At 41.9% G+C, this 12348-nt stretch overlaps 1 protein-coding gene across 1 annotated transcript in view; it reads left to right on the plus strand.

The window, feature by feature from the left end:
- Positions 1–12348, plus strand: part of LOC133258057 (ATP-binding cassette sub-family C member 4-like) — a 395899-nt gene that overhangs the window by 205695 nt on the left and 177856 nt on the right. Inside the window, exons 14-15 of the mRNA XM_061434396.1 lie at positions 8935–9029; positions 9255–9341. Of these exons, the coding sequence (XP_061290380.1) occupies positions 8935–9029; positions 9255–9341 (182 nt within the window). The remainder of the gene's footprint in view (positions 1–8934; positions 9030–9254; positions 9342–12348) is intronic.

A 12348-nucleotide genomic window follows, 5' to 3' on the forward strand; every position in this document is an offset into this window, starting at 1 on the left:
ATAAGGCAGTTCTATTTCCAGTTTTTAAAGGAATCTCCACACTGTTCTCCATAGTGGCTGTACTAGTTTGCATTCCCACCAACAGTGTAAGAGGGTTCCGTTTTCTCTGCACTCTCTCCAGCATTTATTGTTTGTAGAATTTTTGATAGCAGCCATTCTGACTGGCGTAAGATGGTACCTCACTGTGGTTTTGATTTGCATTTCTGTGATAATGAGTGATGTTGAGCATCTTTTCATGTGTTTGTTAGCCATCTGTATGTCTTCTTTGGAGAAATGTCTGTTTAGTTCTTTGGCCCATTTTTTGATTGAGTCGTTTATTTTTCTGGTATTGAGCTGCATGAGCTGCTTGTATATTTTTGAGATTACTTCTTTGTCAATTGCTTCATTTGCTATTATTTTCTCCTAATCTGTGTTTACATGTTGTTAATCATATCATTGAGGAATCTCTTTCACCATTGTTGAAATCAGACTCTGTATGAGGTCTGTCCATTGTACTTGGTTGATGCCTTCTTGCTCCATTTCAGTCTCTAGGTTTCCCTCTCCACTTCATTTTTGACTTGTAGTTTATTCTTTAAAGAAAATCAAATGCTTTAACATTTCCTTTTAATACTGCATCTTTTACTATGGAGAGGTTGTTTTCAGGAATGGCACTGAGTTTCACAGGAAATGGCAAGATGAAATGTTTAACTGTATATTGGGGTATAAATTAGTGAATAATGAAAACTAAACCTACCTGATAGGAGAATATCATTTGGCAAAAAAAAGAAAAAATTAAATACTGGTAAATACTATGTTACTCTCTTGGGTTAGAAAAATCAGTGAATAACAATGTTAAAGGGCTTCCCCTGGGGTCTATTCAGTGCAGTCAGGACATCTGATTTCTTTTATATTGTGAAGAAAAGGATGGGACAGACTTTCAAAGTTGTGGGGTTGAAGGCTTCAGACCCACTTTCTGAGGAAATAGTAATTTTGCTTGAGCAATGGCTTGAGTTTCATAGATTATATCAGGTGAGTACCATTTTATGATGATGTGGACAAACAAAATTGCTTGTTTAACTGTCTTATTTCTTTCTCCTGGGTTATTGTTAATGGATGATTGTGCTTTTGCAGAAATGATGTCGTTAGCAGTAATGAACTAGATTTTTATTAAATGACATACTTACTGTGTAAGAAAATAAGAGGGAAAGCAAATGTAAGACAGTGAGACAATAGCTCTCATTTATTGAGTCCATGTGCCAATCTGCTTTCTGTGTATCACTCACACATGTACACATATACATACATAAAAAAAATATGAGTTATGAATCTTTTACCAGTGTCTTTGATGTTACCACCTCATTTTATAGTTGGTAAAACTGAGTCTTGGTGAGAAGAAATGACTCACCTCAACACTGGCAGCTCAGGTTCGGAGCTGTTTCAGCAGCACTCTAGACTCCACAGTGCCATGCTACCTTTCAATTGAGGAAGTTTATAAGGAACAACTTATTTAAAAAATTGGGTGATTTATGAAAGTGGGATGGGAAATAAATAGATTTCGGGCATTTCATAAGAAACAGGTTAATAATTACCTTAATCAAGTTGAGTTTTTGATGTCCAGATCAGGCTCCAAAGACCCAGGCCACTGTGCGGCTGTTTCTTTTATGACCTTGCCTTTCTGGTAAAGCTCAGCATTATCTTTTGCCCCACACTTGAGCATCTCTGAAGAGCAGGTACTGGGACAGTGGCTGTCATTCAGTATTTCCCATGGGAGCTGATGCTTTGCTGCAGCCACATGGGGTGACTGGACCAGTAATGTGGGCGGTGTCCTGGGGCTTCACCCAGCCTAGGGCATGTGTGCAGCACAGACCCTGGTGGGAAGGGGACCTGCAGGACCGGGCTGCACAGTGATTCTTCTGTATGTGATGTGGTGTTTATAAACACGGACTGCTCTCCTGTTTTCTGCATGTTTGGGTTATGGAGTTGGGGCCCCTTGTGTCCATTTCCTCCCTGGCAGGAAGGGAGGGATCAGAGAGCAGAGTCTTGTCCCCAGCTTTGTCACTTGCTCACTGTCACTCTGGACATGTCCTGTTACCTGCCTGGACCTCTGATGTATCTGCAGTAAAACAAGGACTCTGGATCAGAGGGTATCCAGGAGGTTTTGTTACTGCTCTGAAATGTCATCTGTGACTATGATTAGCAAGGGGTCAGCAAGGTTTTTACACCTGGGAACCACCTAATGAGATTCTTTGCTTATCTTTTTTTGAATCCCTATATCAGTGGGTGGGCATAATACTTCCATAGATAATAGGGGTTTCTAGAACTATTTTGACCTATAGTTACAGAAACTGTATGTGTAGTAGAAAAGGCTTGGCTTTTGGAGAGAAACAATCTTAGTTGTTAACTCTGGGTGTTTATCTCAATTTATTTTCTTATTGAATGCAAGGAGAGGTGGAATTATTTTAAAGGCTACAGGCCATGCATGTGGAATGCAAACATGCCAGTGTTTCAGTAAATGGTAGCTATTTTTACTATTATAGCCCTTTCTCTACAAATATACATACATATAAATGAAGATGCCTCCTCACTGTTTTCCCTAACCCCACTGCCCCCAAATCCGGGAGCAGTAAAAAGAGCAAATTTTCTTGTATTACATATGTTAATTACAACATGATATATTATACTAGATTTAATTGAAGTAAACATTTAAGTTCATTGAGCTGAAAACATTTCTATTAATATGATAAAATAGGGAGAAATGAAGTAATCACAGTGGCAAGATCAATTCAGACTGATGACATCAACTTCAAGGCCCAGGAGTCAGAGGCTCAGGAATTGAGTCTGTTTCTGTGTTCGCTAGGTGCATGATCCTTCATCTGTAAAATAGAGAATATAATACTATTAACCTCATAATGTTGTTTTGAGGATGAAATGCAGGAGAGATTTTAAAGCACCTGATTGCTAGGGACATAACAGGCACTTTATAAATGTTAGAATAATTTTGAAAAAATTAGCTGTTAATTTTAAGCTCAGTAAGTTTTTGGTAAAACACATCCATAAAATATGACATGTAAGAAAGAAGGTATTTGAATATTTAACTTCCATTATTTAAGTTTATATTTATGTAGGTGCTCTGTACATAGTACATTATGTAAAGGCATTCCTCAGAGCAGTGATGTGACCTCACTTAGTCTCAGTTTCCTCATCTGTGAAATGGGGCCAGTACTTCCTGTGCAGCTTGTTGTGAGGATTAGAGATAAACAGCATTGTGGTCCACCACAGATCTTACCCTCCAGGAACTGAGAGACACCTTGTGCATGTATACAAATGATGGACCAGAATAAGACAGTCCTTCATGAGAGATGAGAGATGTAAGTAGAACTTTAGGAGACCAGTAGGAAGAGATGAGTCCAGGATGGGTTCATGGGAGAGTGTGTTTTGGCTGAGCCTGGCAAGATGGGCGGGATATTGACAGGATGTGAGAGGAAGGGCGATTCCAAGTGGAAGAAAAGCTGTAAGAAAGACAAGACATCTGCTGTTTGACTCTGGAACCCAGCCTTCCTCTGTCAGGGCCTCATTAACAGTTTCAACAGTCTACTGTGTGGTGTTTCTACACTAAGTCTCCACCATCAGTGAAGGGCTCTTCATGTTCTTCTGGATGGATGGCATCAAGAATCAGCAGCACCATTTCCTAGTTTGCCTCTAGTGTGTGTGTCTGCTGTTCAGTAAGAATTGGTTAAATTTAACTTCGAGGAAAATAACGTGAATAAGAACACCTTCCTGTCAGTGGGAGGAACTGTAATATATGCTCAACTCAGGCTTTTCCCTTTAACCTAATCTGAAAATGGTGGCTGGGAATTAACCTGACTTGGATTTTACTTCAAATACTTTGAAATTGTTTTCCCGTCTGTGGTTTGTCCATGAATAATTGTCAGAGCAATTGTCATTCTAGCAAAGTAATGTTCAAAATTCTCCAAGCCAGGCTTCAACAGTATGTGAGCCGTGAACTTCCAGATGTTCAAACTTGATTTAGAAATGGTAGAAGAACCAAAGATCAAATGGCCAACATCTGTTGGATCATCAAAAAAAAAAAAAGCAAGAGAGTTCCAGAAAAGCACCCACTTCTGCTTTATTGACCACGCCAAAGCCTTTGATTGTGTGGAACACAACAAACTGTGGAAATTTCTTCAAGAGATGGGAATAGCAGACCACCTTACCTGCCACCTGAGAAATCTGTATGCAGGTCAAGAATCAACAGTTAGAACTGGACATGGAACAATAGACTGGTTCCAAATTGGGAAAGAAGTACATCAAAGCTGCATATTGTCACCCTGCTTATTTAACTTATATGCAGAGTATATCATGAGAAATGCTGGGCTGGATGAAGCATAAGCTGGAATCAAGATTGCAGGGAGAAATGTCAATAACCTCAGATATGCAGATGACATCACCCTTATGGCAGAAATCCCAGAGGAACAAAAGAGCCTCTTGACAAAAGTGAAAGTGGAGAGTGAAAAAGTTGGCTTAAAGCTCAACATTCAAAAAAAGAAGATTATGGCATCTGGTCCCAACACTTTATGGCAAATAGATGGGGGAAACAGTGAGTAACTTTATTTTCTGGGGCTCCAAAATCACTGCTGATAGTGATTGCAGCCATGAAATTAAAAGATGCTTACTCCTTGGAAGAAAAGCTATGACCAACCTAGATAGCGTATTAAAAAGCAGAGACATTACTTTGCCAACAAAGGTCCACCTAGTCAAAGCTATGGTTTTTCCAGTGGTCATGTATGGATGTGAAAGTTGGACTTTGAAGACAGCTGAGCACCAAAGAATTGATTCTTTTGAACTGTGGTGTTGGAGAAGACTCTTGAGAGTCCCTTGGACTGCAAGGAGATCCAACCAGTCCATCCTAAAGGAGATCAGTCCTGGGTGTTCATTGGAAGGACTGATGTTGGAGCTGAAACTGCAATACTTAGGTCACCTGATGTGAAGAGCTGACTCATTTGAAAAGACTCTGATGCTGGGAAAGATTGAAGGCAGGAGGAGAAGAGGACGACAGAGGATGAGATGGTTGGATGGCATCACCGACTTAACAGACATGAGTTTGAGCAAGCTCTGGGAGTTGGTGAGAACTGAACTAAATTGTCAGAGTCAAGGAGGCACTCAAAGTCCTCCCACCAGACCTGGAGAGAGAGTGCTTGCATCTTATGCTCTGACTGTGCTAAATGAAGGAGTGGATTCAGGTGCCTTTTCTAGAGCATGGTTGAGATTGCTGTGCTACAATGTGGTGCTCTTTTGAGAAAGAAATGAAAACAACATAAAATCAAAGCATAAAAGCTAAGTGGAACAGTTTGTGAAGACTGTCAACAGTGAAACAGAAGCCAGGTAAACAGTTGTGTCTGTGTGTGTGTGTGTGTGTGTGTGTGTGTGTGTGTGAGGCTGGGAACCTATCTTAAAATGGCCTGTTGTTTTTCTCTAAAGCCAAAAGCATGAGATGATAATTTCTGAGCTCCACAAAGAAAGAAGGTGCAATAATGAATTTCCACAACAGAGCTATTGCTGCCTTTCATTGGATGCACTCCAGTTTAAGCTTTGAATGAGCAGGGAACCTGTGTGCCTGTATGTCTTTGTGGCTGTCAGGGAGGGTTATGATGGAGACAATCTCTTTTTCTTTTGGTCACATGCTTTGCATATTGTGATCCAGACTATGAGCAGGGTCCCATTGTTGGCTTGATGTGAAAATAGGTCTCAGTCACCAATAGCAAGTTACAATCAATTCATGTCCCTTTTTTTTATTTATGGAGGGTGTTCATATGTGTGTTTTGATTCTCACAGCATCATTGAGTTTAGTGACTCTTGTTTCTGCAGCACATTCTGTAGAAAAGGAAAGTGAGACTTAGGGAGATCAGACAACTTCTTATCCTGGAGACCCTACTGTGCCACGTGCTTTCTCCCCAAATTTGCTAAAGTAGAGACAAAAGAGGGCTTTATCTGCAGACAGGTACTGCTGGGCATCATAGATTGATGCCTGATGGGTTTAGTAGATAACAAACTCCCCCAAACTCTGTTTGTCTGTGCCAGGATCTGTCCAGTGGTAATTACAGGCAATCTAAGATTTGTAATATAATGCTGTGTAACATAAACTTTGGTTGTTATCTTGTCATTTGGGGATGTTCTTATTATCTCCCCCCCAACCCCCACCAGATACTCTGATTTGTCTACTTAGTTCTTAAATAATGTAAAATTATAACTTTTGATAGATTTCCAGATTCTCAAGTTGAAACTTCATATCCTTCTTAGCTTTGAGTTTTTCCTGCTTCCATGAACAAGAATCTACTTAGTCCAGCAGTTTTTCTTGGTGTCCCTTGAGCACACTGTTTCTTTCCCTTTGATTTTTCATGCAGACTGTTCCATCTTTTTTTTTTATGCTTCATTTTATAGCAGTTTTAGGTTTATAGAAAAATTGAGCAGGCACTGAAGAGTTCCCATACACTCCATCTTCTGATTACCCCTCCCCCAGTTTTCACTATTATCATCTGCATTAGTGTGGTACATTTGTTACAATAGATGAACCCAAAACAACACATTATTATTAACTAAAATCCACACTTTACATTAAAGTTCATTTTTTATTGTACATTTCTATGGGTTTTGACAAATACGTAATGTCATACATTCGCTAGTACTTTATCATACAGAGGTTTTATTGCCCTAAAAATCTGTGCTCTGCATCTTCATCTTTCCTCCTCACTCAACCATTAGTGGTCACTGATCTTTTTCATGTATTTATAGTTTGCCTTTTTCATAGTGTTTTAGAGTTAGAATCATACATAATGAAGCATTTTCAGACTGGCTTCTTTAATTTAGTCAAATGCATTTAAGACTTCCACACATGGCCTGATAACTCATTCATTTTTATTGCTAAATAATATCCAGTGGTATGGTTGCACCTCAGTTTGTTTCTAAATGCAGCTAGTGAAGGCCATCTTTCTTGCTTCTAGTTCTTAGAAATTATGAAAGATACTGATATGAGTATTAAGGTATAGGTTCCTTTGTGGACATACATTTTCAATTCATATGGGCAAATATCTAGGAGAATGATTACTAGGTCATGTAGTAAGCCCCATGTTAAACTTTGTAAAAAAAAGTGCCAAAATATCTTCCACAATGGCTGTGCCATTTCACATCCTGTTAGTAATGAATTATAGTTCCTGTTGCTCCACACCCTCTTCAACATTTGGTGTTTTCAATGTTTTGAATTTTAGCCAGTCTAATAGGTATATAGTAGTATCTTGTTGTTTTGATTTGTAATTTCCTAATGACATTTCTGTCAAATATCTTTTCATATGCTTATTTTTTTCTGCTTCCATTTCTTGTACTGATCTCATCAGTCTACCACTTGCCTTAAGTATCACTGTGGAAGACACAGGTCAGGTATTATCTCTTCAGAGAGCGTGGGAAGCTGAGGCTGAGATCAGTAAAATGTTTTGTTTAAGACACATTTACTCCTTGATAAAGTAAGACCTGTGCCTTCACCATGGCATCCCACTCCAGTACTCTTGCCTGGAAAATCCCATGGATGGAAGAGCCTGGTAGGCTGCAGTCCATGGGGTCGCTAAGAGTCAGACACAACTGAGCGACTTCACTTTCACTTTTCACTTTGATGCATTGGAGAAGGAAATGGCAACCCACTCCAGTGTTCTTGCCTGGAGAATCCCAGGGATGGGGGAGCCTGGTGGGCTGCCGTCTATGGGGTCGCACAGAGTCAGACATGACTGAAGCGACTTAGCAGCAGCAGCAGCAGCAGCAGCAGCAGCAGTGCCTTCACCTCCTGGGCCACCAGCTCTCACACCTGTGTCTCTAGCACAGACCTTCACACCTCATGCCCAGCTGCACTGTGACACCACTGGGAGGTCATCTCAGCTTGTCCACAAGAGAAGTCTCCTAAACCCGCCTCCACCATCTTCCCCAGCTCAGTAAATGGAGACCCTGTCTTCCCCTTCCTCACCCCAGACACCACAGTCCTCTTCTCTTACAGCCCACACCTGTCCCGTCAGCAGGTCTTCCAGACTCCACATTCCAAGTGTGTCTGGAGTGTGATCCCCTCTCTCCATTCCTGCTACTTCCACTCTGGTCCTGGCCACTGTAATCTCTCACCTAGATTATTCCAGTAGCCTCCTCACTTGTACTGCCCTCACCTTTCTCCCATTATTGTCTGTTTTCCACAAAGGGCAGGACTGATTTCTTAAAAATCTCAGACCATGTCAATACTCCCCTTACTTCTTTATTGAAGTGACCCCAGGCTCCTCCTGCTCTGTCTCCACCCTCACTCCCCTCATTCTTACTCTGCTCTGCTCTCCTGGCCTCCTTGCTTGTCTTGAACCCCTTGGGCATCTCCCCATGGCCCCTGCACTTGCCCCTCCCTCTGTGTGGAGCAGCCCCTCCAGGTCTGCCTGAGCCCCTCCCCACCCCAGATCTGCTCACACCCTCTCCGAGCAGAGCCCTCACACCCCAATGTGGACTCACTTCCCCCCTTTACTCCCGATCCACCTGAGCTGGCTTCCTTTTCCTTCCTGTCCTCAGTACTTGTGCTCAGGTTAATTTTCCATATCATCCGTCTCCCACCATGGAAAGAAATTCTGAGCATTTGTTTCCTCATGGCTGAATTCTTGTGCCCAGAATGATGCCTGCCATATAGTTGATGCTCAATAAATACCTGTTATAATGGTTAAATGCATAAATGCTCTGAAAAAAATATAGAATGAAAACACATTAAAAGCCCTGAGAAGGTTTTTTTTTTTTTTTAAATGTTCAAAGTTACAATTTAGTTGCTATGAAAAATAAGCACACTGCTGCTGATCAAACACTTGTATGAATTACTAACGCTGAAGGGCTAAGATGGCAGGAGGACAACACGTTTCAATTCTTTGTTTTTTTCCCTTTTCTCTCTCTATGTAGGATTTACAGTTTCTGGAGAATGGAGATCTAACTGTCGTAGGAGACCGAGGAACCACACTGAGCGGGGGGCAGAAAGCCCGGGTCAGCCTCGCCAGGTAAATGGCACTTCAGTTGTCATCCTGCCCCTCCTTCTCCATGGCTCCTAGTGGACATGAGCACACAGACCCTGCTCACCGGGTGGGCCTGTGTGAAGCAGGGTCTTGGCTCTTTCCCTAGGCTCTTGGAATGAACATAAAGAGTTTTCGAACACTGTCTTGGTTTAGAGATGAGACTCAGGGAGTGTAAAGTGTCCTCTCCTGATGTCTCTCTACGTTTTCTAGAGCCCTGTATCAGAATGCAGACATCTACCTCCTGGATGATCCACTCAGCGCTGTGGATGCAGAAGTCAGCAGGCACTTGTTCAAACAGTGAGTTTGCTCCTATTGTCTATCATTTCTGCTTTCCAGGAACTCTGTACAGATCAGGAAAGAGAGCTCAAGAAAGCCTTTGTACTTTGGGAGACTCAGCTCACTCTGCCTGGTATCTCTCTTTCCCCTCCCTTCCCCTCACAGAAGATCCATCATAGAGAAATTTTGCATCATGCTGAGGTCAGGACAGGAAAATAGAGCAGGTGCTTCCACTGTGTGGAGGACAGTGGGGTCTGTGCTTTAGGCAGTGAGGGATAGATGGCAGATTTCCCCCTGCTACTTGTAGTTGCTGAATCCAGACACCAGGGATAAGAAGGACGATGAATAGGGTGGTCTGGTGGTCTAGTGGTTAAGAATCTGCCTTGCAATGTAGTGGACATGGGTTTTATCCCTGTTGGAGAACTAAGATCTCTTATGCCATGGAGTAACTAAGCCCATGTGTTACAACTGTTGAGCCTGAATGCTCCAGAGCCTGCGCACCACAGCTTGAGAGTCTGCATCGCAACAAAAGATGCTGCATGAAATGACTAAGACCTGATGCAACTAAATAAATAAATAAATATTTAAAAAGAAGAAAGATGATGCATGCTTTTTCTTTTCTTCTTCTTCTTCTTCTTTTTTTTTTTTTTTTTGTTTATGTGTCAGGGGGAAATGTTCTGCATAATCTTGAGTCTAGAGTGACCTTGTGAAATTACAGGAAGCTCACCCTGCCTCTGGCATCACATGTTCTATACGCACAGCCTGGTGATTTAGCCATAGCCTTTTCTTAAAGTTGTCCAGGGAACAAGACCTCAGACTTCCCCCGGTCATCCATGCTGGTCCCAAACTCACCTCCAAAGCTTGGCTCATGCCGTCCCCTCTGCCTGACATCTCTTTTCTCCTCTCCTCACCTTCTCATTCTTTTTTTTTCCCTCTGTGTAACACTTTAGAGGTATTTTTTTGACTTATTTTTTTAAATTTTAATTGGAAACTAATTACAATATTGTATTGGTTTTGCCATACATTGACATGACTCCGCCACGGGTGTACATGTGTTCCCCATCCTGAACCCCTCTCCCACCTCCCTCCCTCCCCATCCCATCCCTCACTGGGATTGACCCAGAGGGATGCATGCTTTTTAAATTGGAGAATGGGACTAGGTGACCTACTACTTGGCTGCCAGTTCTTTTCCTCCATCATTTGTTCAAGGCCTATTAGAAGCCAAGTTTTTAGTACTGGTATATGGCTTCTGTGGAAAGGCCTTGTTGGTTTATTTTGCTTGTCATTCCATTGGTTTGAAATTCTTACTAAAGTCAAGAATTTCAAAGTGATTTATTCCTCACCAGCATATGGCCTCAAACATTAAAATTGCTTCATTGATGCTTAGTAGAATGAATACTTAGACCCACATGTAGGGTTAACTTGAATTTGAAACTAGGTATCTAGAATCTGACTCTTTGTGTCTGGATTTAGTTGTTGGTAGTTCTTGTTTGACCACTGAATCCCTGAGGTAGAAAGACTCTGATGCTTTTCTGTGTATAATGTGTCCTAATACACGCTCACCGAGACCTCTGGTGGAGTCTAGATGGGTCTTTTTGAAAGTCTCCCAAACTTTCTTTTTCTGAAGCAGCATCCACATCTACTCCATCTTGCTGTTGTTCACCTTGGTGAAGCCAACAAGTCCTTCCAGCTGCACTTATTAAAGCCCTGCTGTGTGCCCTGAGATTGATGCCCTTAGAGATGTCACTGCACAAAACCTCTTAGTTTACAAAGCAAGATGGTCAGCCATGAGAGGGGAAGGACCTACACTGGTCAGTATTAAGGGAGACCAGGATGCTCAGCTCTCATTCCTGCCTGTAAGGAAACTGTCTCTACGTGGAGCTTGTTAAGACAGAGGGCTGGGAAAAGGTCAGCAGCTCAGTTCAGTTCAGTCACTGAGTCATGTTCGACTCTTTGTGACCCCATGGGCTGCAACATGCCAGGCCTCCCTGTCTATCACCAAATCCCAGAGTTTACTCAAACTCATGTCCATTGAGTTCGTGATGCCATCCAACCATCTCATCCTCTGTCATTCCCATCTCCTCCTGCCTTCAATCTTTCCCAACATCAGGGTCTTTTCAAATGAGTCAGTTCTTTGCATCAGGTGGCCAAAGTATTGGAGTTTCAGCTCCAACATAAGTCCCTCCAATGAATATTCAGGACTGATTTCCTTTATGATGAACTGGTTGGATCTCCTTACAGTCCAAGGGACTCTCAAGAGTCTTCTCCAATACCACAGTTCAAAAGCATCAATTCTTCGGTGCTCAGCTTTCTTTATAGTCCAACTCTCACATCCATATATGACTACTGGAAAAACCATAGCTTTGATTACCTGGACGTTTGTTGGCAAAGTAACATCTCTGTTTTTTAAGAAGCTGTCTAGGTTAGTCATAACTTTTCTTTCAAGGAGTGAGCATCTTTTAATTTCATGGCTGCAGTCACCATCTGCAGTGATTTTGGAGCTCCCCAAAATGAAGTCTGTCACTATTTCCACTGTTTTCCCATCTATTTCCCATGAAGTGATGGGACCAGATGCCATGATCTTCTTTTTCCAAATGTTGAGTTTTAAGCCAACTTTTTCACTCTCCTCTTTCACTTTTGTCAAGAGGTTCTCTAGTTCTTCTTTGCTTTCTGCCATAAGGGTGATGTCATCTGCATATCTGAGGTTATTGATATTTCTCCCTGCAATCTTGATTCCAGCTTGTGCTTCATCCAGCCCAGCGTTTTTCATGATGCCGACTGCATACAAGTTAAATAAGCAAGGTGACAATATACAGCCTTGACATACTCCTTTCCTGATTTGGAACCAGTCTGTTGTTCCATGTCCAGTTCTAACTATTGCTTCTTGACATTTAGAGGGTTTTAATACAGAATAGTAAGTGCTGAGTGAAAGCAGAAGTGGCAGCTGGAGGCTTTCACTGAAGTTGGAAAGTTCCCTGTGCCCAGGGCTGGGCAGGAAATGCCCTGGGGGCCTGCAGGCTGGGCTGGT

This window comes from Bos javanicus, chromosome 12 (assembly GCF_032452875.1).
Source record: "Bos javanicus breed banteng chromosome 12, ARS-OSU_banteng_1.0, whole genome shotgun sequence".
NCBI classification, from domain to species: Eukaryota; Metazoa; Chordata; class Mammalia; order Artiodactyla; family Bovidae; genus Bos; species Bos javanicus.